Below are 25,356 nucleotides of genomic sequence, written 5' to 3'. Positions count from 1 at the left end.
TCCTGGCCTCCTGTCCCTGGCCCAGAGCAAAGATTAGTGCCTGGCATCCAAAGTCTTTGCATCCTTGTTAAATCCAGGACATCCATGACCATCCGTGTATAATGCCCTGCTGTATCTGGGGTGTTCTTTCCTTCCTAGGACTGAGAACTGTTTGAAAATGACTCCCAAATGCTCCTTGGCTGTCCCTGATTCCTCCCCACAGATGCACCATCCCCCCAGCCCTGTCTCCACTCCCCTGCCCCGAAATGTCCCCGGTACTGCCAGGTGCAGTCCCTGTCCCTCAGCTCAAGGGCTGCTTAAGGAGCATTCCCTGACAAAGAACCTTCCCAGACCTCTGCTCTTCCTTGGAGTGCCCAGGCTGGGGATGCAGAGGGGCTGGGAAGTGCTTCCAAAGGCTCCAAACCAAACACACACCCCAGGGCACTGATCCAGCCTCCTCCTGGCTCACTTTGTTGTGCATTAAGTGAAGCAAGAACACCCCCCAGTGCCTGAAATCCACCTTTATGTCCAAATCCTGAACAGGATGGATGGGATATTGGGCAGGAATTGTTCCCTTTGAGGGTGGGCAGGCCCTGGCCCAGGGTGCCCAGAGCAGCTGTGGCTGCCCCTGGATCCCTGGCAGTGCCCAAGGCCAGGTTGGACAGGGCTGGAGCAGCCTGGCACAGTGGAAGGTGTCCCTGCCAGGGCAGGACTGGCACTGGATGGGCTTTGAGGTCCCTCCAACCCAATCCAGTCTGGGATTCTGCTACAGCTCAGTCCTGAGCCCATGGAATAAATGAAAGCTTTTTCCATCACTTTGAGGGATTCGCTTCCACTCTCACTCTTTGCTAAAATTTAAAATCACTATTTCCGACATTATATTTTTTTTCACCTTGTGAAACAGACTTTATTTTTCTTCCTGTAAATTTTGTGCAATATACATCCATGTACCTATAGAACACACCTCAGTAAAAAGGTTGTCATCCATACATTATATTACTTTTTATTTAATGTTATGAAAAATTCCGACAACAGTTTTTGTCCTTAAATAAACGTTTCTCCCTCCCCTGCCCTCCCTTCCTAAGCTGACTGGTCTGAAAGAGGAAATTTTATTTAGTTATTTTCTTTTCTTTAAAAAAATAGAAATTACAATCTTACAAGACAGAACATTCAATGAGAACAGAAGCATTTTCCTAAATCTAAAAAGTAAAACATTTCCATAAAACCTGCTGGTATCTACAGGTAGGTGTGTGTGGAGGGGTGGTAAATGGAAATAAAAGGTCTTCCATTTCTTCCTTTCATTCATAGAGATAAAAAATAACATAAAACCGACCAAAACTTTATATATTTTTCTCTTTTGCACCAACATTCACAAGAATATATATTATATATATTTTTGATCCATCTTTATACACAGTGTGAGGGTTCTGTGGGTGGAAATGGACACTCAGCTAAACTGCCAGAGCAGACAAACAAACACTAAATTAATCTTGGTCTGGAAAAGAGCCATCGCTGGCGGCCCAGGGCTGTTGGAAAGGAACATCCCGTGTTGGGATGGGAACGTCTCCGGAGCACCGGAGCCACGGGGGGCTCGGGGCTCCCGGGCCCCCTCTGCACTGGCCAAGGGGAGAGGGAAATCTCCCTTTTTCGGGCATTTCTGCCCAGGCTTTGTCGTTCGCCCTTTCCCTGCGAGCTCCAAGCTCTGGGCCCAGGAGGGGTGAGGAGCCTTGGCACAGCCCTGGCAAGCCCCAAGCAGGGGCTGCCATCCCTTGCCATCCCTTTCCACCCCTTGCCATCCCTTTCCATGCATGGCATCCGTCCCAGGCTAGGAATCACCGAATTGACACCAAATCACTTTATCCCCTCCCAAAAAAATCATCAAATCAAGTTGGTTCCTCTGAAAAGAACTGAAAAGTGCAGGTTCCCGCGGTTTGGCAGGTCGAGTTACACGTGCTTAATACTTCCAGTCTTCCCTAGGTTCCCGTGGAGGGGGCTCTTATTGCTCAGAATAATCCAGAATCTCTCCCCACGGGATGGACGCTGTGATGGCCTGTTCCCAAATTAAGGTGCTTTCCTGGGTTCTTTGCCAGATGAAATGAACTCGGTGGCGTTGACCATTGGTGTGTGTTGGGTTGGCTGACGAATACTGAGGGCAAAAAAGAAGGGTGTGTGCTTTTTTTTTTTTTTTTTTTTTTTTTTTTTCCTGTTTTTCCCCAAACGTTCCCAAACACCCACGGGCTGTTCCCTCCGAGCACAGTCATGTTCTGGGGGTGCTTTTCCCGGGAAGTGAACGGTGCTGTCGGAAATGATGCTTCCCAAAAAAAAAAAAAGGCACAACCCTCTGGACGTAAAAGGCAGCACTGGCTTCTCTCTTCTGTCCAAGCTTTGGAGAGGACAGGAGAGGAGCCGGGCACATCCCCACGCCGGGGACGCTGCGCTGGACAGCGACGCATTGGCACTGGACGTCGCGTGGGGCCGTGGGAGCGCCGGCAGCCTTTTCCCAGAGACCTGGCTCCAACGGAGAGGGAGCTGAGGCTGGTGGGCTCCAATCTACTCCCAGAAGCAGTTGGGATGTGGTCAGCAAACCCATGGGAGTTTGCTGTTGGGATGTGGTTGGCAAACGCAGGGAGCTCGGGCTGCGCGCGGCGGTGGCAGCTGCCGGGGCGGAACACGGTCCCCATTTCCCTGTGCCTTCGAGCAAAGCAGAAATCCCATCAGCTTCCTGGGGAGTCTTCCCTCGTCGAGGTTGGTCCATGGTCTTCCCTAGGAGGTCTTTTAATAAAAGCAGGGATATCCCTCACGTCACTGAGAAAGCTGCTTGTTTAGTTTAAAGGGTGCAGTTATGGATCCAAAGGTTTTGGCTCCCGCTCGGGGATGATCCGAGTTGCCCGAGGATGGGGTTGGGTGCACGAGGAATCAGCACAAAGCAGGTAAGGAGCTTGGGATTTTAGCCCTTTGTCAGCAAAACTGGGGCTGCCTCGGAGCAGATTTTTCCCTTGTAGTTTTTTGGCATTTGCTGCAGCGGGAGCAGGAACAGGGACAGAAAAATCCATCTGCAGAGCCACAGAGTCTCTCAAGAATCCCCTGCTGCTGTGGCCAAGAACAGCATCATCCCACCAATCCTTCCTTCATCCCCTTTTGAGCCTCCCAAAAGGAGCAGCAGGTCCCAAACACCACATTCCTTCCACCCAGCCTTATTCCTCAAAGGGAAGAGTAAGGACCTTTCACTTCCCCCTGACTCCAGCAGGCAGTTTCTCCCCCTAAAAAGCTCCTAAATCCTGCTAACTCAGGAGCAACTCCCAAAATAACAGTTCTAGGGAGCTCATTGAGGGGAAAGCCTGGGTCCAGCTCAGCCTGCAGCAGCAGGCAGCCACGTCTGGGCTCCTGTGTGTGGTGTGGGAAAGGGGAACCTGGGAATGGGACCAGCTGTGGGCTGGGTGGGGAAAGGTCACAAACCCTGCTCTGGGTGCTGAAACATGGGGCAGTTTTAAGGAATTGATAAGAGAACTACACACAACAGCAGCACCCAGAGAGCCACCGCTGCTGCGGCCACCACGGGGACAGGGACAGCCCTGGAGCCCCCCCAGTGGCCATGGGTGCCTCTGGGGTGGGATGGCCAGGATTTGGGGTCTGGATGAAGTCCCACGGGCCTGGAAAAGCTTCTGGGATGCACAGAGGTGGCACAAGGCAGGTGAACCTGCTGAACCAGCTCCACAAAGTCAGGTGGTCGCCCAGCTGGACGAAGAGCTGGCTGGGAATTTGGGAAAATGCTGTGATGGAGGGCATGGAGACACTGCAAAGCTCTTCCCCTGCTGCAGTGGGCATCTTTTCCCTCACACCAGCTTCCCTCACTGGAAAATGCTGTGCTAAATCCCCAACCAGCCACAGCCAGACTTTTCTTGGCCAAGCTCCCAGGGTCCCACTGCACCCATGGGAGATGAAATAAAGCAAAGGCTCTATCCTTGCCCTCTCCTCAGCTGCAGCCCCAATCCAACCCAGCTGAGTCAGCATCACCCCTTCTTTATCCCATGCCTGATGTTCGGGTTAAAAAAACCACAATAAAATAAAAATAATAATTAAAAAATAAAGAAATAAAAATCGGAGGTGGAGAGTGCAGCCGGGACAGCGGGAAGGGCACTCCCTCCTCCCGTGTCACCGGGAGCAGCCGGTCCCTCACCACTGCCAGGAGCATCTCCTCTCCCAAGCAGAGATTTCACATTCATTTCACTGGTATGGCAAAGTCCGTTTGCTTTTTCCTTCAAGGTGCTTTACATTCAAGAGCTATTGCAATCCACAGCGAGGAGATGGGGCCAGGGAGGCACCGCAGCCCCCCCGGGCTTCTCTTGCGTTTGATTATTTGATTTAAATAAATTGCCCCAAAGCTCTGAAGTGCAGTTTGTCTCCAGGTTTTGGGGAGCTCGAAGGGGGCCGCTGGCTGCCGGCCTTAGCTCTCCCGGGGGTCGCTGTACTGAAGCTCCGAGTTGAAAACCTCCTTATAGAGGGGGGGGAAGTTCATGGCAGTCTCCGGGTGCAGGAGACGGAAAAATTCCAGCTTGTCCAAGTGCAGGTTGCAAATGGTCTTCATCAAGGGCAGCTTGGAAACCATCTGCAGGGAGAGAAGGAACTGGTGACCACTGGGATGCTGGGTGTAGTGGCCCTGATGCTGCTCTTCCCCCTCCCTTGGGGACAAGCAGGGGGGTTTGGGGACCACTGGGTTCCCAGTTGGTGTCCCTTGCACTGCTGTTCCCCCCTCCCTGGGCACAGTGGGTAGGTTTGGGGATCTGGCACTGGGGCACCAGCAGACTGCCCACATTTGGGCAGCCTGGCAGCAACCTGGCCTCAGCCCCAAACCTACATCTTTCCACGGGGGGGGCTCCTCCCCGCCCCAGCTCTGTACAGGTCAAAGCATTCCCAAAATGGCTCCTTTTACCTAAAAATACCCACTTCCTGATGCACTGCCAGGTTCAGCAGCACGGTGCTGCCTCTGCCTGCACCACAACAGGGATTCACAGCCCTTGGAAGGAGAAATTCTTCTCCTCCTCTGACAGGTTTGAGGTGTCTCTCCAAAATGCTCCTGTGTGGCTCATGAGCTCTGGCACAGCCACATCCCCCAGCTCAGACACCCCCTGCACCCCTGGCTGGGTTTCCTGTGCCCTACCTTCGAGAGCTTGTCCTCAGTGGAGTGTTTCTTCTGGATCTCGTGCTGCAGGGCCACGTAGATCTTGTCCTGGAGCTTTTGCACCTTCTTGGACTCGGTCAGCCACGGGCGATCTGTGGGAGAGGAAGGACAGAGTTGGATTAGGTTCTTTTCTGACTTAGAGATGGGGCAACGGAGAGGTGTTTTAAAAAACTTGTGTTTTATTTTTAGTCTTATGTGAAGGGTGAGACAATATATATGTTATAAATCACGCTATCACAATTAGAAGCTGACTATTAGAATGCTATCACTATTAGAGGCTGATCCATTTCCCACAACCACAGGGTCAGAGTCACCACAGGGTCTCTCCCAGGCACAGGACAGTGGCCCCTGGCTCTTTTAACCCTTCCTGCTCTCCAGGATGGTTTTGGGGACATTTGGCTCCTCTCTATGCTCCCCACCCCACCATGGGTGACACGGTTCCTCTTCCCATCAAGGAAATTTGACAGATGCATTTTGTGCATCTTTAGATGCATTTTTTTTCCCCAAGATCCTTTCCCAGGAATAACTGAAATCATCCACTAAGGAAGCTTTCTGGGGTCAGCTCTCCCCACAGGACAGCCCCAGATATGGGGGCCCCCAGTACCTGGGGAGAGCAGGACAGCAGCAGTGAAGAGGGCGAGCTCCTCGTCTGACAGCTGCAGGCGGCACAGGGTCCTCCCCAGCTCGAAGACGGCACCGATGAGGTCGTCACAGCCTGAGCAGGGGACAGCAGGGACACCTCACACCTCACTGCCACTGCTCTGCCCACCCACCAGCAGAACCCAGTGGCACCCGGAGCTCAGAAAGGTTTTTGGAGATGAGATGGGTGGAGGGGGGTCCTGGACACTCACCTGGCTGCAAATTCCAGCCTTGACTGGGTTCCAGAGGGAGAGGACAGGGACAGGGACAGGGACAGGGACAGGGACAGGGAGGGGAGGGGAGGGACAGGGAAAACAGAGGATAGGGAGAGGAGAAGGAGAAGGAAGGAGAAGGAAAGAAGAAGGGGAAAGAAGAAGAAAGGGAAAGAAGAAGAAGGGGAAAGAAGAAGAAGGGGAAAGAAGAAGAAGGGGAAAGACAGCCCCAAGGGAGAGGCAGCTCAAGCCCTTACCAAGAGATTTGAACATCTGCATCCCACCGAACTTGCCCTCGAAGAGGACGGTGTTGTTCAAGGGGTTGAACGCGCGGATCATGCGGATCAGCAGCACCTCGAGGCAACCTGATGTAGGCAGAGAGAGCGCAGACGAGGGCAGGGCAGGGCAGGGCAGGGTGGGGAAGGTCAGGGGGGTTTCCATCACCCCAGGACCAAATGTAAGAAAGAGGAAAGCCCCCAGTGCACGTTTGAGGTCCAGATTGTTCATTCCCAAGAGCAGAATGGGTATTTCAACAGTTTGGGTTTTTGGGATTTGTTGGGGTTTTTTAGGTGTCCAATTGTGACCACAATATTTCACCAAAGGGAAATATTATCCAGTCATTCGCAGCCAGGCACAGAGAGACCGAGGTCGTGGTGGAGTACCGAGAGAGAGGAAAGGGTGAAAACAAAATAAATAAAAAGAAAATGGAAGGAAGAAATGAAAGAATGAGTTAAACTCCAGCGTGTCAGGCACAGCCAGTTCTGGCTTTGGGGTACAGCACCCTGCTGGGACGCTGGCACGTGTCCCCAGGGCTGGGTGCTAATCTCAGCTCCCCAGCTCTGACAGATTAGAAACTGTGAGGTTTTCCCAGTGTTTCGGGGATTTTGCACATTCAGCTCCCTGGCCTGGGCACGGCATTGCCAGCTTGGGCAGATGGAAGGGTGGGGGACGTGGGTGTGTGCTGCCATCATCCTCCCCTTCCCAGTCTCTTGATGGGAGAAGAGGCCAATCCTTTTCTGTCAATCCTCCCTGCTCCTGCTTGAGTTTGGCACCCCTTCTCCCAGAGGAAAACCTTCTGTTCTCATTTCCATCCCAGTTTCTGGGTGACATTTGGATGAGGGCGGCCATGGAGAAAAGCCTCTGCCCAAGGCAGGCACTCCCCACGTGCCCTCCTTCAGCATCGCCCTTAGATGTGACCTTCAGCTCCTTCCAGCCCAGCTCCTGCTCCCCCAGCACTGGGAGAACTGGGGCACCAGGGAGGGGACCCCCAAAAGGAAAGCACCAGCCAAGAGAAAAGATGGGATTTGCTTCTGGCCCCACAGCTGCCGCTCAGAAGAGGTGTTGGGGAGGGGAGGGGGACAGGGGGGACACGAAGGGGGGTGGCAGGGACGCAAGGGGGGCGGTGGGGCTCCCCCTCTTACCGGCTTTCAGGAGGATGATCTGGTCATTCTGGCAGAGCTCCATGAAGCCGTCGATGCGCTTGGCGAACTCCACCACGTACTGGATGGCGTTGGAGATCTGCAGCGAGCACTGCTGCCACATGGCCTCGCAGCTCTGTGCCACAGCGGGGACACTCTCAGGGAGTGCTGGCACCCCGGCACCCCAGCTCTGTGACCCCCCAGGACAGGGATGAGACCCCAGTGCCGTGCCATCCACGGGGGATGGTGGCATTAGGACACCTGGGAGGTGAGCTGCCACAGCAAGCTCCCCCTCTGGGCTGCTCCCAAAGCACCGACAGACCCTCCTCATCTTCATCCCCACCTCAGCGTGGCCCCAGGGGACACTGGCTGTGCCAGGGGGTGTGACAGTGGCACTCACCTTGCTCTGCAGGGCACGGACCTCCTCGGGGGAGTAGAGGCTCCACGCCAGGCGCTTGAGCTCCTCCGTTGTGTACTGGCACGTCTCCAGGTGTGACTTCACCACGTTCTGGGCCACCCGGTCTGCAAGGTGGGGACAGCAGGTGGTGACACCTGGGGACCCCAACCCCGTCCTTGCCTCTGGGGCTGCTGGGGCTGAGGGCTGGAGGGGTGATGGGGCTCTCACACGGTGTCACGGGGGTGTGAGGACAGGTGGGGCAGCAGGGGCTGAGCCTAAAGCAAGCAAGGGATGTGCCACATGACCTTGGGTGTGCTGAACTCCACCAGGGAGCCTTGGGGCTGCTCCAAGAACTGAGGCTGGGCTCTCTATCTTTGAACCCCAGAATGGTTTGGGTTGGAAGCTTAAATTGCATCCACTTATTCATCTTAAATCTCATTCCAACCCCCTGCTGTGGGCAGGGACACCTTCCCCTAGTGTGTCCCCAGAGCTGGGTGTGTCCTGCAAGGTGCTGGGGTGGCCCCAAGCACCATCCTCGGGGCCACACCCACCCCACACTTGCCCTGCACCGCACCGGCACTCACCGATCTCCAGGACAGAGATGTCAGGGGGCAGCTGGGCACCCTCCAGTGCCCCATGTGCCAACAGCGCCGGCTCCAGCATCAGCTCGTAGATGGACTCCTGCTTGATGAGCGTGGCATCAGCCACGTCCAGGCTGGACTGGTCGGGCGAGGGCTGTGCCGAGGCCAGCAGGTCCAGGTTGTAGTAGGTGCTGCTGCCATCGGGGGTCAGGGGGAAGTCGAAGAGGAGCCCGTCAGAGAGCGTGGAGATCTCGTCCAGGTCCGAGAGGCCGCTGCTGACGCTCGTGGTGTAGACACGGCTCAGGGGCTCGGGCTCATCCTTGGTGCCGCCGCTCTGCTCCTGGCTCTGCTGGTGCTTCTGCACCTCGGCGTAGAGGCTGTCCCGCTGCTTCTTGGACATGCGGCCGAACTTCACCGCTGCCCCGGGGGAGACGCGGCCGTGTCAGGGCAGCTTCACCCCCAGGGCAGAGCCACGACCGCCCACTGCCCTGGGAAGGGTCCTGGCTCCCGGGAGAGTGCCTGCTTTAGGGGTCTCTGAGCCCCAAGCGGGGCTGGGACCCCACTGGATGCACCCCCCTGTCCCAGACCAACCCTGGGTCAAACCAAACAGAGCCAGTTTCGATTTTCCCACGGAAAACACAAAAGCATTTCTTGCTTCCCAAACCCTCCTTGCACTGCCCTGGCCCTGCGAAGGAAGCAGCTTCATCCTGAATGCCCAACTCGCTCCTCGGAGGAGCAGGTGGCCCCTGGGGACCCCGGAGCACGACTCACCGTCGCGGGACATGCCCAGTGCCAGGCATTTCTGCAGGCGGCAGTGCTGGCAGCGGTTGCGGTTGGTGCGGTCGATCAGGCAGTTCCTTTGCCGGGAGCAGGAGTAGCTGGCATTGTTCTGCTGGCTCCTCCGAAAGAAACCCTGCCCGGGATGGGGCGGGAGGAGTTGGGAAAGTGCCCGGCTGGAAGCCAGGGCCGCCCCCCCTGCCCACAGCCGGCCTCCCCGGGCTCACCTTGCAGCCTTCGCAGGTGATGACACCGTAGTGGATCCCTGAGGATTTGTCTCCACAGATCTTGCACGGGATCACCTCGATTTGGGCTGCGGTGGGTGGGCAAAGAGGGGAAACCAGGGGGGTTAATAATGGTCACTGCTGAGTGGGAGGAGGGAGATGGCCCCTGGCCATGATAGCCGCGGGCTGGCTCAGCACCTGGGGAAACTGAGGCACGAGAGCTGGACCCACCAACAGCTCAGCCTTTCCCACAGAATCTCACAAGGATTATTGCACCTCAGAGATATCGCTAAAAGGTTCACACAGGGCATGGGGTACCCCCATCCCCCAGCAGCAAGAGACAGGGTAGGAAAGCCCTTGGATCCGGGAGAGCACAGAATGTTTTCTGCCCCAGCCTGCCCGGGAATCACTCCCCTTATTTTTCAACTGATGTGTGCACCAGGACAGGGACAGCCTTGGCCCAGGGACCATCCCCATCCCTGCAGCTGCAGATGCTCTGCTGCTGGAGGTCTGGCCTGAGCAGAGGGTCTGGACCCCCCCGCGCCCCCCCCAGCAGCTCCTTTGAAACCCAGCACAAATATAGCCATCCCCAGCTCAAGGTCCCGGCCCCCTTCCCCCCATAAATCCGCTTCCCTCCCTGCTTCTGCTTCGCTGGCACTGAGCTGCTAATAGGCTTCGTCCTCCTCATTTTCCAGCTGCCCCAGATCTGGGCTGGCTCTGCCCTCCCGACCCGCGTGGGGGGGGGGGATGCTCGGCACCCCCGGGACTTGTACGTGCCTCCCGGCATCTCTGCACCCTCTAATCCCCGCTCCAGCCCCCGCACCCCCGGCTGGGCTCAGCCTGGCATCGCTCTCGAGGGTGCTGGGCAGCCACCACCGCACCAAAATAACCCCCACGGCCAGATTATGGTTATTTCCAATCTCCTGGGCCTGTGCAAATCCCCGCTCGGGTAATTCCCTTCTGCCTCTCTTCTCCCCTGGGAGCCATCGGCTCTGGTGGAGAGATGTGTTCTGTGGGGCCACCTCTGCGAGTGACAATCCCAGTGCCCGGCCAGTGCCACCTGTACCCCAGCACCCGGCAGGGTCCTGGGTCCCTTGCTGCTTGGGGCAGGCTGGGATGGGGCAGTGAAGCCTCGCTGGGCAGAGGGGCAGCCGAGGTGCCATCGGTCTCTCAGGGATGCTCAGTCCCCCAGGAATGGCATTGGTCCTTCCTAGGGATACTCTCTGTCCCTCAGGGGAGCCATCGGTACCCCCAGGGATGCTCAATATCCCAGGGATGCTATTGATACCCCCAGGGATGCTATTGGTACCCCCGGGGATGCCATCAGTACCCCCCGGGGATGCCACCACTGTATCCCCCGGGGCAGGTTCACTTTCGGCTGCTCTGGGGAAGGACTCGCTCCCAATCCAGCTGTAAGTGGAGGGATGGATCCCTCCTGCATCCTTTGACTCACTGATTAACCCAATGCCCCACATGCACCCGGTGGTTTTGGGGCTTACCCCTCCTCCCCCAGGCTGCTGAGCTGGGCTTCTCCCGGGGCTGTTTGTTGTCCCCCGACTCGAGGGAGTCACATCCCATCCCTGCCCCTCCCCACATCCTCTGCCCACGCCTCTGCCGTGGTTCTGAGCCTGGGAGAGCAGAGCTGATTTCCCCGTGGTGGGCAGGGCAGGGATGTCCAGGGCATCCTCACATCCCCCGCAGCTGCACCAACACCTCAGCCCCAAGGCCACCCTTTTTCGCAGGGGCATGGAGGCACCAGGAGGGCCACGCATGGCCACCCCCAAATCACCACCCAGCTCCGATGACCAAGACACCCCCAATTCCCTGGATCTTGCTGCCATCTTCCCCCACGCTGCCGGGCCGCAGGGACCGCTCCCCTCTCCATCACCCTGCCCCGAGCCCTGTCCCGGGATGGGACCGAGGTGGTGGCATGCGGGGGGCACGGGGAGGGGGTGCCACCCCCGGCAGGAAGCGGCGTCGGCTCGTTATGCAACGTTAATTGCAGCCGCCGGCAGCGCGGGTGATGCATCGCGGCCGCCGCGCCCTCACGCCCGCGGCCGATACTCCGGTACCCGGAATTACCGGCACCGGCAAACACCGGGGCTGAGCGCGGCCCGGCATCGCCGGCACCCCCCAGCAGAGCCCAGCGATGCCAGCCCACAGCGCCCCCAAAAACCCCAACGAGCCCAAAGGCTTCGTGTAATGCCGGTGGCCAAATCCCGCCCCCGAGAGCCCCCCGGAGCTGGAGCTGAGGGTGATGGGGATGATGCTGTCCTGGCGAAGGAGAAGCCCTGACCACCCCCGTGTGCCCGCAGCCTTTTGGGGCTCTAATTACCATCCTGCTAATTACCCGGCCGTGCCCGCCACTGGCACCTGACCCGCTCGTAAGACTCTCGCCCCAAATAACTGACGTGGAGATACGGCCGTAACCTGGCGATGGCAATTACAGCCCAGCACGGTTAATTGCTGCTCTGATTGTAAACCCGGCTGAATCACCGAGTCGGCTCCATCAGTGTCCCCTCGTGCCGCAGCCGTGGACCCCCGAGGCGGCCGGACCATCCCCCCATCTGCCCTGTGACCCCCAAACACACTCCTGGGGCAAATCCCCAGGATCTGAGGGATTGGAAGGAATGTGGGTGCGGGTGGGGTGGCCACAGCAGCTCCGGCATCCCTCAAATCTCACTGTGATCAGGGAAAACATCTCAGTAGACCCCCAAATCCCGGATATTCCCCCGCTCCAATCACCCCACACCAACCCCGTGCCTCAGTTTCCCCACCGGAGAATTTAGCATCTCCTCCCACCACAACCGAGCCACCATCGGCCACACTGCGAACGGCGGGGGGGGGCATTTGGCATTTAGGAGGGGGTGAACCTCTTCCCCCTCTCGGGCAGGCAGCAGGGAAACTCCACCCCGTGGCCGATGGGGCTAAAATAGGGATCAGGATAAAAGAAACAACGAAAGGGTTAAAAAAAATAAGTAATAATGATCTCCAGCCGGCAATTAAAATGTCCCGGCGGTGGTATTTGCTCTCCTCCCACTGTAAACACTTCTTGCCCAACTCCCGGCCCGCTGCCACCGGCCGGCCCTTATGTAAGTGGCCCTGTGGCACGGTCCGGCCACGGGGCCCGGCCGTGGCGGGGCGATGGCCCCCGGTGCGGCGGCTGCGCGTGGCCCCGCGGTTGGAGCCATCCTGTCCCACTGACACACTTTCTGCCCGTGGCCACGCGCGCTTGTGTAACCACGGCCGTTAACCCTTCCAGGCCCGCGGCCACTCCCGGAACCGGCTGCTGCTCAGGGTGGCACCCCGACCTCCCGCCACCGGGAGCGGGGATTTTGGGGTATTTTGGGTGATACCTCCAGCTGGGGGCACCCGTTTGTCACCCTGAGCTGCAGCTCCGGGGGAGGGGCACAGGTCTGTCCCTGCAGAGTGCCCAGGTCGCCTGTCACCCCCCCAGACCCGGCCGTGTGTCCCCTCCAGCCCAGCACCGCTCACCCCAGGCTGTGCTGGAGGCTCCGGTGGTTTCGGCTGAGCCAGAACCGCCCTCCCCGGAGCAGGAATCGGCCGGCACACCCTCCTCTCCATCGCCTCCGCCCCAAGGGCGGGCATCTCTTGCACCCCAAAACAAAACAAGGCAAGGCCTGCAGGATGCAGCCTTGGAGGGCCAGACCCCCCCCTCTGTGGTGCAGGGAGGATGGTGGCCCCATCCTCCTCCTCCTCCTCCTCCTCCTCCTCCTCCTCCTCCTCCTCCTCCTCCTGCTCCCCCTGTCCCATCCCCTCAGCCGTATGATCTCACTGTTTTTGGGGAATCACCCCAAAACCCTCAGCACCCTATTAAGCCTTGGGGTCACATGCCGTGACCCCACTACTGCTGGAGGCATTTTGGAGCTGCCTCCCTCTTCCCATCGACATAACTGGGTACCCCTGGCTGTGGGGTGAGGACTCCTGGGAGGGGTTTCTTTTGGGGTGCACTAGCAGATCCCTGCGCAGTCCCCCAGGGTGAGCCTGCACAGCTGTCACCCCACAGGGGCAGAATATGGCCACCCCTTCCCCTGGGGGGCCACGTGAGGCCATGGTGTCCTTGCTGGAGGTAGTGGGGTGAGCATCCCAGCTCTGAGTATTTCAGAGGTGGCTCCGTGCCTCTGGGGCCATCCCTGCCCCAAATACCCCCCAGTGCTTCCCCAGTGCCCTGGCTCGTTGCCCAGTGAACCTTCTGGGAAAGCAGCTCCGTGCCCCATCCCTCTGCCAGGCTCGATCGATGCTGCAGGACAGGCACCCCTGGTAATTGGCAGCAGCCCTGCAGCCCCCCTGGATCCCCCAGCCCCAGCCAGGGCACCGGGGTGCTCCGATGCTTCGCCTCCACCACCTCTCCCCTTCCAGGGGGACTCAGCATCCCCCTGGTGCAGCCAGAGCAGGGAGAGGAGGATGAGTCCAGGCTGCACAGGGACCCACAGGGACACGCAGGGACCTACAATGCCCCATTTCCCATTCCTGCCCTAAACCCCGGCTCTGCACCTGCATCCCCTGCAGCAACCTCCAGCCCCGGCAGTGACTGCGCCTCCCCACAGCCTCCATCCACAGCTGTCTTTTGCTGTAGGGCAGGAATAAATAAGGAAATAAAGGGAATTATCACCCCTTTATATCTGCTGTTGGCTTTGCTATTAAACAGCCTCCAGTGCTGCAGTGCCTCGGGGTCTCCCAGCACCCCGGCACTTCGGCCATTGCTGCCAAAAAACCCCATCCCCATCCATGCACCCCAGGGAACCCCAAACAAGCCAGGCCCATGCCGCCGTTCACAGCCCGGCTCCAGGCACCGGCAGCACCGAGGCCAAGTGGGCAGTAAGGAAAATTTAGATGACACAACCACGGCTCTGTGCCGGGCTGGGATTCTGGAGGGGGAACTGCTTTCCTAAGTGATTAGCAAAGATTTCCAGGAAACTTTGGGCCAGAACAGCGCTCAGCTGCTCTCACCCTGCCCTGGGGCAACCCCTGGCCGCCTTCCCTTGCAGGCACGCGAACGGAGGTTTTGCATTCTCCCCCGTCCCCAGCACAGCGCTGTGTTTCCCCGTCCCGTGGTGCAGTGTGTGCCCCCAACAGGGAAATCGCAGCTCCGGATGGGCGATGCGGCTCCCCCAGGGCCGCCGGGCTCCTGCCCGGGCCGCTCCGGTTCAGCAGCTCCCGTGCCACGCAGCGCCGTGCCAAGGCCAGCCCCGCCGGCGCAGGACGCAGCCCTTTGCACTTTGCCTGGTGCAGAAGGGTGGCAAAGGTGAGGCAGCGGGGAGGGGGACCTGCCAGCCCGGGGTGGGGACAAACCGGGCTGCGGTGGGAGAACCCCTCCGGCAGTGCTGCTAAACCGGGGGGGAATTATCTCCCTGGGGCTAAAAAAAGGCAGGAGAGCAGCTCTGCTCACCACATCCGATAAACCGGGCTGATTTAGACATTAGCAGCTCTTTAAATAGCCGCTGCGAGTTCAAAGTTAAACGTGACGGGGAGCAGGGACAGGGAGCAGGGACAGGGACCACCGGCCCCCCACCACTGCTCTTCCCCCTCCTGCTGCTGACTCTCCCTGGGGTTATCAGGGTGGGGGATCCCAAATCCCGTCTGGACCCCTCAGGACCCTATAAAGCCAGCGGACAGCTTTCTCCTCCAGGCTGTTTTTTTGGGAAGCGGCAGGCACGGCCATCCCCGCGCTCTGGTACCCGGGACAGGCGCGGCCGTCGTGCGGGAGGGCCGGTGGGTGCCGGCCGCCCTCGGCCGCACCAGCGTGTGCACGCCGCCGAAACGGGCAGGGAAGCTCCTCCTCCGCCCTCTCTGATTTTTCCAATGACAGATCTAGGTCACTAGGACAAGTCGCAAAGGCTGCCGAGCCACCGCACGCTCCTCGCCACGCTGCTTGCAAAACAAGTGAGCAGGAGGGCTGGAAATCGTATAGGATTATACAAGGCAAAGCCTCTTCCCCGGCCCCGGCGCAGCCGCGGCGCAGGGAAGGACAGGAGCGAGGAGCTGCTGTGGCCCCCGGGGAAATGGGGCAGAGCGGTGGCGGTTTTGGGAAGGAAAATGGAGATTGAATCAATTTGGCGTCGCCATGCGGCATTTGGGCTTCGAGAAGGATGAGGACGCGGGACTGCGGGAAAAATGCCCGACTGGGGGGAATGGTGCGATATCAGGAGGGTTTGGCCCTAAATTAGGGTCAACACCAGCAATTCATGGGGGGAAAGGAAAAATATTTTTAAAAAAGGAAAAGTTCGCCCAGTTGCTAATTAAGCCGGTGCTGGCTGTGCAAGTGCTACGTAAGAGCCAGGCGTGATCGCAATTAGGCAGGCGTTAATGCTTTCCTCCGTGCTAATAAAGGTGAAAACCCAGGATGTTGAGGGGCAGGAAGGGGATGTGGGGGGCTCGCCTCGCCCTCCTCACCCACCCCGGCCCCACCGTTACACGAGATTGCGGCGGGGGCAGAGCCGCAGCACCCGTGGCGCAGGGAGGAAGCAGGATTTGAGGAGCTCGGGATGAACGTCCTGGTACCCACACCCCAAAATGAGCCTAAGGACGTGCACCCCCAAAACACACCTATGGAGGGGCACGAAGGAGTCCTGGTAGGGCGAAGGGCTCGGGGAAGGCAGGGCATGATGGAAAAATGATTTAAAGGAGGATGAAAATCCCAGCCCAGCACGCTGGGAACAGAGCTGAGTCTCACCGCTGCGTCACCATCACCAGGCCCCGCTGGATTGTCCCGCTGGACCCTTCCTCCCTCCATCCTCCTCCTTCCCACCGCCTGCTTGGCAAAGCAGAGGGGTGAAAAGTAGGAATTGCCTTTGGTAATGGGTAAAACCAGGCAGGTGCTGGCACAACTCACCCCTACCCTGGAAAAGGGGCACCCAAAATTGCACCTGATCCCTCGCCCATCCCTGCGGGAGCCTCCCAAACTGTCCCCCACGCCGTGGGGAGGGGGAAAAGGGGGAAAAAACTACAAGAAATCCAGCCCTGGTGGGAGCAACATATTGAAGAGGAGATTAAGGGGTTTAGTGCGGGGAAAAGCTTAAGAGCGCGTCTAAGCCGGCGTCGGAAAGCAAAGCAAAATAAACAAGAATTTTATTCCTAACGAAGGGGGAGCTGGAGGAGGCAGAGCAGCCTCGGCGGGGCTGGTGCGGGTTCCCCCCTTGTTCCCCTCCGCGGGGCTGATGCGGGTCCCCCCGTGTCCCCAGTGGGGCTGCTGCGGGGTCCTTCCCATCCCTTCCGCGCGGCTCCCCTCGTCCTCCTCCAGCAAAGTTGATGCGGATCCCCCCTTGTCAGTGTCCGGGCTGACACCGAGTCCCCCCGTCTCCCACCGGCGGGGTTAATGCGGCTCCCCCGTAACCCCGTCCGGGCTGACGTCGGGTCCTCCCCGTCCCCCTCCGCCAGGCTGATGCGGGTCTCCCCGATCGCCACCGGGACCAACTTCTGCCGCTGCCCCCCGCAGCCCCCAGCCCTCCGGACCCACCTCGCATCGTGTCCGCCGCGGTCAGGGCGCCGGGGGGCGCATGGGGCGGCGCGGGGGTCCGGAGCGGCGCGAGGCGCGGCGGGGAGCGGCGGCACCGGGAGGCACCGGGCGGCACCGGGAAGCACCGGGCGGCACCGGGCGGCTCTGGCACCTGCCCCTCCGCCGCGCCGTGACCCACTTCTGCCCGAGCATGCGGCCGTTCACATGACGAGCCCGCCCCGCCCCCCCCCCCAATCGGTTTCACTTCCAGCCCCACCTCCTGCCCTTCGTCCTCCTCCTCCTCCTGCTCCATCCCCATCCCCGCCGCTCCGCCGCCCGGTGCTCGGCGCTGCGCGGGCGCTGCCGGCGCCTTCCCGGGACCGGGGTCTGCGAGACCCCTGCCCGGCTGTGGCGGCTCGGAGCTGCCCCCGGGGCTGCCCGCCCCCGGGAGGGACGTGCCAGTGCCCGTCCCGCTCCGGCTCGCCCAGGCACGGGGCCGGCTGCGTGTCCCGCTGAATCACTGCTCCCTTGCTTCACTTCGCTCCCGTGCAGCCCCGCTGTCCCCGCCAGGGACCCCGCTCGGCGCGAGGATCCCAAAAAACCCCTGGCAGGACAGGACAGGGCGGGGGGCCTCTGCTGAAGGGGCATCACCCAGCACCGGGGAGGTGTGGGGAGCACGGGGACCCCCGTGCGGCTGCCCAGTGTGCCCATGCCAGGATGCAGATCCTGAGGTCTGGGGGCACATCCCATCTGGGAGCTCTGCAGGTCGGGAATGGCGCCGTGGAAGTAGTGGGAAGCTTTGAAGGTGGCAGGGAGGCATTCCCACCCCGTCCTTCATGCTGGGAGAGGTACAGGTGGTTTTGGGGCCTGGGGTTGTTCCCCGGATGAGGGACACTGCCTAAGACGTGCAAAGAGATGGTGGCCTCGCCATGCAGAGCCCGAGATGTCGGCACGGGGCAAAGTCCCCTGGCTGGGGTTTGTGGTGCACCAGGTCACCAGAGTCCTCCCTGGTGCCACATCACAGGGGTGGAGGCAGTTGGTCCTGGTAATGCTGGGCCAGGGCTCGGGTGCCAGGGTCAGTGCCCAGCAGTGCCCAGAGATGCCTGAGGACAGTGGCACTGGCCTGGAGCCCTGATGTGTGTGGGGAAGGCATCTGCCATAGGCATGAGCACTGCTCCCACTGCAGACACAGATCTGGCATCCACCATGGGCATGGACCTGGCATCACCACAGGCATGGATGTGGCATCTGCCACGAGCATGAGTGTGGCATCTGCCATGAGCATGGCATTCAGTCATGGTCACAAGCATGGCACAGCCACATCAGCCATGGACGTGGACACAACACCCACCAGAGGCACAGATGCAGCCACCATCACCATCCCTACACATGGCATCACTGCCTCCTCCCTGGTTGCCCTCGCAGCTGGGCCCTGAGGGGACACCTCAGCCCCCCAGCGCTCAAATCAAACCATTTCATGGCAGCTGAAGGGGGCAATTTCAACCCACATCCATCCCAAACGCTGAGCTGAGCCGGGGGTGCAGAGATGCCGATGGGCCACTGGCAGAGGAGTTCCCCTGCTCTTCCTGGAGCTGTCCCCCTGCTCTGGCAGAGGGACGCTGGCGCTGAGCCGTGGTGGCACTTTGTGTGCTCCCACCCCTGCGCCGAGAGCCGCCCGGCTCTGCTCCGGCGGGGAGGGGGACGGGGCTGGGGGGCGGGAGGTGCGGGGGGCGGAGGGGCCGAGCGCGCTCCAGTGCTGCTGTCTGACATGATTTCGCTGATGGCGATTGGGAACGGGTTCGCTGCTCTCGCCGGTCGGATTCGCTCCTTCCTCCCGGCTTTCCTGCCTGCTCCGCATGGATGGGCACGCAGACGGGACGAGGGGCGACGTCTCGCCTCGCTCTTCGCAGGCTCTGCTTCCAGCACGGCTCCTGCGAGCGCAGCCCCGGATGGAGGCAGAGATCCCACCCCGGTGCGCATCCCGAGCGGCCCCGGCCGGGGGCAGCCCCCGCGCCGGCGGCGTGCGCGGCGAGGCCGCTGCCGTCCCCCGGGGTCACGGGAGCTGCCCGAAGCAGGTCACCCTCATTAGCCCCATTTCAGATGGGGAAACTGAGACCGGGAGCAGCGCAGTGACTCCTCGTGGCACGCAGGGTCCGGCCCCGGCGGACTCGCCCCTCCCAAAGGCGGTCGCCGATTGCCGCTGTTGGGACAGTCGTGGCTGAATCGCGCCAGAGCGAGAGCGAAAATACTCCCCGAGTGCTCAGCGCAACCCAAAAGTATGAGGTTACATAAGCGGCACCACACCTGCCGTGAGCAACGCGGGACCCACGCAGCCATCCACGCACCCGCTCCTGCCGCCGTCCCCTTAACCCTTCGTGTGCGGTGCCCGCCCCGGCGCCCACAGGTTCGGCGTGGCCCGGGGAAAGGCCCAGGGGAGAAGGAGATGCTGCAGGGTTACCTGAGCACGTGCTGGGTGCTGCAGATCTGGGACTCAGCCCCACGGTTTGGGGGCCACAAGGGTGGAGGTGGAGAGGCTCTAGCAGAGCAGGACCCTTTTTTCTCGTGAGCAGGGTCTCACCCCATGGACTTGGCTGGGTTTAAATTGGGATCCTGGTCCCAGGACAGCCAGAGTGAGGTGGAGCCAGTTCACTGGTGGCTGAGCCCCTGGAGTAACATTTGTCCTTAGGAGAGGAGCGGCCTTGACCAGGGCTGTTTCTGCTGCGGCAGCAGTGGAGGTGACAGAACGTCCCCTAAACCCCCTCTCCCCCTCCCCACGCAGTGACAGGAGCTGGTGCAGCTCCCCTCACAGCTGCTTGGTGCGGAGACCCTCACCCCAGTATCTCCTGGTGCTGCTCCTGGTGATGGGAACAGTGGGGCTGCAGGGCCAGAGCTGCCTTTGGTTCCTGCGTGGTGCCAGGCCCAGAGTCGGTGCCAGGAGCTGCACCCGCCGGGGCAATGCTGGGGGACAGGTCCAGCGGGGCTGGATCCAGCCCAGCCCAGGTGGCACCAGTGGCAGAGGAAGGAAAGGGCCACCAGGAAGGGATTGAGGAAGCAAAAACTGACACTTGCCACCATCCAGCACTTCTCCTCCTGCCCCAGCCTCACTGCCAGATCTTTGTGACCAGGGCCAGGGCAGACAGCGGGGCCCTGCCAGCCTGTGGCAGCACTGAAGTGGCCACCGCTGGCACGGCTGTGCCGCCAGGATCAGCGCAGCCGGCCCCGGCGGGCCCGGAGGTGAGCTGGAATTCCGGATGACACCATCGCGCCTTAATCACTGTTTGCTCTCCCTCGCGCCCCACCCAGCGAGAGGGGAACCTTCTGCCAGCATCGCCGTCCCACACCCAGAGCCCCTCACCCAGAGCCCCTCACCCAGCTCGGGGACCACCACCAGGGCTCGGCCAGCAGCCCCGAGCTCGGCGAGCCCTGGGCTGGCCCAGCTGGACCCCGTGGTGTCCCTGCCGTGGGCTCTCTGCCAGGGGCACTGCCAGGCACCTGCCGTGACTCAGTTTCCCATCTGGAATGGCTGACCTGCCCGGCAGGGAGTGGGTCACGGGGTGAACCCACTGACAGGGGCCACAGCACTGGTGTCCCCACATCTCATCCTCAGGTGGGGGATGTGCCCCACGGCAGCCCCCAGCCTCAGGGCTGAGCAGGAGTCCTGTCCCCCAGTCCCAGGGCTGGATGGGGGTCCTGTCCCCCAGTCCCAGGGCTGGGTCAGGGTCCAGCCATATCCCCCTATACTGGGCTGGGGGTGGGGGCAGCAATGGGGGCCAGGGGGGCTGCAGGAGAACTGCAGCACTTGCAACCACTGAGCCTTATTGTGCCCCCCTGGCTGTGGGGTGATACAAGGGGGCACCCCCTGCTCCGGGTCTGGGTCCCACTGCTTTGTCCTCTCCCTGGTGTCAGTGCCACCCTTCCTCCCAAGCCTGCTGCTGAAGTGCCTCGGTGGTGCAGGATGAGGCTCCCTCAGCTGTGCCAAAGCAAACAGGGCAGTGCCCGCAGACCATGGGGATGAGATGTGGCTTTGCCAGCTGTGCCAGTCCTGGCAGCCAGTGGGATCAGGCATGGTGCTGGGCACGTGGCCTCGCTGCAGTGCTGTGAGTCACTGCACCTCGGTGCCGCTTGTGCAAAGGCTGGCACGGGCACAGGCTGTGGTGTGGGGCTGTGGGGCCATGGAAAGGGACTGTGGTGTGGGGCTGTGGGGCTATGGGGTGGGGCCATGGTGTGGGGCTGTGGTGTTCAGGGGCCATGGTGTGGGGCTGTGGGACCATGGGGCTGTGGGGTCATGGGGCCTTGGGTGTAGGGTGGGTGTCATTCGGGCACACTGTGAGTGCAAAGCAGAGAATGGAGAAGGGGGAAACTGAGGCAGCAGTGGGGTGCACCCCTGAGTCCTGCAGCCTGTGCAGCACTCTCCCTGTCACAGCCCGAGGCCGGGAGCTGGGGGGCATCAGGGCCAGGTGTAACCGGAGCCCCCGGGCTGGCCTGAGTTGCTCACGGCTCACGTAACGCCTGCCCAGTGCTTATGCAATAGCTGCTGCCATGTGGCTCTAAGGGACACCAAACGCCGGGCAATTACCCAGCCCCTAATCAGCAGCGACGCAGGATAACGAGGCTAATTGGAGCCGTGGCCAACAGAGCTGCCGGGGGAGGAACATTCAGTCTCCCCCCACACCCCGAGGGGTGTCCCAAGCAATTAGTGACTGCTGAGCCTTCGTTAGGGGCTGGGGGGGGGGGGAACCATGGCCGGGCTGGATCCCACTGTGCCCCGTGCAGCAGCTGTGGGTGTCCACTGGGGTGAGCACAGCATCCCCATCCCTGCCTGCATCCCTGTCCCTGCCTGCATCCCCATCCCTGCCTGCATCCCCATCTGTCTGCATCTCCATTCCCCTCTGCACCCCCATCCCTGCCTGCATCCCCATCACTGTTTGCATCCCTGTCTCTTCCTGCATCCCTGTCCATCTGCATCCTTATCCCTGTCTCCATCCCTGTCCCTGTCCTTCTCTCCAACCCCATCCCTGTCTCCATTCCCGTCCCTGTCTCCATCCCTATCCCTGTTTCCACCCCCATCCCTGTCCCTGTCCCCATCCCTGTCCCTCTCTCCATCCCCATCCCGCACTCCCGTGCCGCAGAGCTGCTCCAAGTAGGTCAGTGGGCCGCGGTGTTGGGTGACCGTGGGCGGCTGCAGGGCCCGCCCTGGGGGGCTTTGCTCCCTTTGCCCCTGGTTGCCCTGGCCCTTGTCCGAGCCCACCCCCTGCTCCCCCCACTGGGCTCTGTGGTCCCCGGGAGGGGCAAAGGCAGCGTCTCCCTGGCCTGGGGCGCAGAGCCCTGACTCACCTCATTGCACAAATGATGCCCAAATTGGCACTCGAAGGATGGTCCTGGACCCCCCAACACCGTCCCCTCCCTCCCTGGCACCCCAGGGGGCTCAGCCCAGCAGCGTGGGGTGCAGGGGGCTCCCCAGGCAGCTCCCCCCGGCACTCGCCCCCGGCTCGGGCGGCGCAGCCTCGGCTTGGCACCGTCCCGGGCACCGTGCGGTGCTGCCGAATCTCCAGCGTAATAATTAGGAGATAAACAGGAAAGAGGAAAGGGGCAATTTCATATTCCGCCCCGATCCCCCCGGGACAGATAAAAGCGGAGTGGGGGGACTCAAGGGGGCTTTTTTCCCACTTGTTTCTGCTGAATCAAACATTTTTCCTCCTGCTTAGAAGATTTCCTGACTCCCCCCGTTCCCCCCGCTCCCGCCTTAATGAGGTTTTGCTGTAAAAGTCTCCGAGCCTCAACCATGGCCTTGAGTTAATCTCCAGGCTCCTTCAAAGCTGGGTTGTTCCTGCCCACCCCCCAGCCCCTCCTTCACCTCCATCTTTTTGAACTTCCCAGCCACAAAATTGCTGAGTTTCATGTGATGCTGCTTCTCCCGTGCCCGGCGGTGAGCACGGGGGTCCCGGGGCAGATGGGGGCACTTGGCAGTGACACGGTCCCTAGGGCTGGGGCAGGGATGTGGGATGGTCCCTCCAGGTGGAAAAGCCACCTGCCTTTGAGGGGAATCTCCAGTCTAGGGTGAAAAAGGTGTATTTGGAGATTTTATTTTGCCCCCATGTTGGAATATTGAGGAAATACTGCAAAAAGATAGCCCATGGCTCAGGGCCACCATCTTGGTGGCCCTGTCTTTACCACCAGTACTGAGGCTCCGGGGGCTGGTGGCACTGGGGCATCGCCCTGTGGGGCAGGCAGAGGATGTGGCAGGTGCCAGGAGCATTCCCCCTCCAGGGCTCAGCTGGGGATGATTGTGGGACCCCAGGCTGGGGCTGGCAGCAGGAAAATGGTGCTGGTCAAGGTCTGGTCCTGGCTGCCCACTCAGGGCCCTGCCACGGGAAGCAGCTGCTCCCTGGGGAAGGGGCTTGGAGGCTGTACAGCCCCTTGGTGGCATCCCTGCTGCCAAGACAGACCCTGGTCCTCAGAGCACCCATCCATCCCTGCTGGGGGGCTCTGGGCACCCCAACCTGCCTATCACCCGTGTGGGTGCCCAGCCCTGACCACAGCAGGTCCAAAACCCTGGCAATGGGAGAAGCAGGAGCAGAGCTGACAGCACCTGAGCTTCTCGGGTGTGGGGTGCTGCCCTGCCCCACCCGTGCTGGAGCCAGCAGGCACTGCCGGGCTCGCTCCTCCTGCCCCCGGTGCCCCGGGCTGCCCATGTTGCCCGTACCTGGGTGTCCCGTTCCAGAGCTGATCTGGAGGCTTTAGTGCAAGTTAATCCCAGCAATCCCTTAATTCCAGGGACCGAAATAGGAAAGATCAGTAGGTCAGTGGGAAAAGCTCTTGGCCAGAGTTAACATGTTAATGCAGAGAGAAGGCGAGGTAAAGAGCAGGGAAGAGGAAAGTGCTCAGAACTCTGCTGCTGGCCCTCCCCGTGCTTGGGCTCTGGTCACTCTGCATCCCGCTGCTTTGGGGATGCCAAGCACTGGTGGCCCAGGAAGGCTTGGCAGCTCCCATCTGGTGCAATTTTGGGAAGGAAGGAAGGTTTTTCCCCTCTCAGCAAACACCCCAAGCCCAGCACTCTCACCCCGAGGTGATCCCGTGTGTTCAGTCCCGCTCTCCAGAGGCGAAGGGTTGCGCATTAGCGCCTGCACCGCTGAGCGGCCCTAATTAGGGCTTGGCAGGCGCCTGCCTTGGCCCTGTAAGCACCTTTTTGGCTGCTGCTCTGGAAAAAGCTGTGCCAGAGGGCTTAGCTTTTAATACAGCCAAAGCCCAGGTGAGCCACCCACCGCTGGCCAGCACCAACGGGCCGGTGCCGGCCCCGGCTGAGGGGCTCAGCTCTGGTTATGGGTCCCAACTCCAGCTGTGGCCTCCAAGGGATTCACCTGGTGGCCCCACACAAGACCCCCAGCCCTGCAGTGCCAGTGCTGCTGCTGGTGCTTCCCAGCTGGAACCTCTCAGGGCCTTTCCCTGCATCCCCAGCCGTTTTCCCTTGGGACTGGGTGCTTTTGGGCAATAATATCGCTATGGGAGCAATTTCCTTAAATCCATCTTTGTTACCACAAGCAGCTTAGCACCAGAAACTCTCTTCCTCTCTGCTCTTTTAATACGATCCCAGCTTAGCAAAGCCCTGGGCTTAGCCACTGCCCCTGCAGTGCAAGTGAGGAGAGGAGAATTAAATAATATGAAAGGAGAAAACAAAGGGCTCTGCTTGGTTTAAGCAGCTGGAGGGGGGGTGGCAGCAACCCAGCCCTGCCTCGGGGGAGCCACTGGGGTTACCTGAGGAGGGGGATGCTCAGTGGGATGATACAGGGTGGGGCCCCTCTGGGATGCCTCGTTTTTACAGGTCAGTGGGTCAGGGATGCTCTGATGCTCTCAGCCATTGCTCCTGCTGACAGATCCCAAGGGAGACAAGGTGCCTCAAATACCTCACTAAGCTTCCTTGGGGCAAATATCCCCATTTTATAGCGTTTTTCCATCTTGGGCTCTGCCAGAACCAGTGAACAGCTCGGGAAAACTCAGTGGCCTTTGCAGGGGCAGCATCACACCAGGACATGGGCCTTCCCCACATTTCCCATCCCACCAGACCGGGATGGTGCTCCCTGGCTGCCGGGCAGACCCTGCACTCGCCACGGGCTGGGGGTTCCTGCTCATCCCTGGCTCCCAGCTGGCCGGGCTGGCTCCCATGGCTGCCACCGTGGCTCACCTTGGACTCCGCTCCCGGCACAGCCCAGCGCCCGCCTGGGTTGCTGGGGAGACGGGCTGGTTTATTTACCATCGGGTCTGCGATAAGGAGTGTGAAAGGAGAGGAGGAGCACATGGTGTCCAATGTGCCTGACCCACTTTTCCATCGCCCGGGCACTGCTCGCCCTCGGCGATTGGATTGCAGCGGCTGCGGAGCCGCCAGGGCTTGGGGCGTCCTTTCCTTCCTTTCTTCCTTCCTTCCTTCTGAGCCCCTGGCTGGGCTGGGAACAGAGGAGAAGCGTCCCCGGGCTCCAGGAGTGGACGGGGATGGAAACCC

General features: G+C 60.6%; 1 protein-coding gene across 1 annotated transcript; it reads right to left on the bottom strand.

Moving 5' to 3' along the window:
* Positions 1-956: 956 nt before the first annotated feature.
* Positions 957-16,966, bottom strand: LOC128819444 (nuclear receptor ROR-beta-like). Its single transcript, XM_053999593.1, has 10 exons — positions 16,884-16,966; positions 9,410-9,495; positions 9,177-9,318; positions 8,409-8,822; positions 7,828-7,949; positions 7,431-7,563; positions 6,267-6,374; positions 5,763-5,873; positions 5,138-5,250; positions 957-4,585 (listed from the first exon to the last, which is right to left on the bottom strand). The coding sequence occupies exons 1-10, from the start codon at positions 16,888-16,890 to the stop codon at positions 4,424-4,426; spliced, it is 1,398 nt and encodes a 465-aa protein (XP_053855568.1). The 5' UTR covers positions 16,891-16,966; the 3' UTR covers positions 957-4,423.
* Between the last annotated feature and the right edge of the window lie 8,390 nt (positions 16,967-25,356).

This window comes from Vidua macroura, chromosome 26 (assembly GCF_024509145.1).
Source record: "Vidua macroura isolate BioBank_ID:100142 chromosome 26, ASM2450914v1, whole genome shotgun sequence".
Classification (NCBI taxonomy): Eukaryota; Metazoa; Chordata; class Aves; order Passeriformes; family Viduidae; genus Vidua; species Vidua macroura.
The sequence above is the reverse complement of the archived record's forward strand: the minus strand, read 5'-3'. Positions and strand labels throughout refer to the sequence as shown.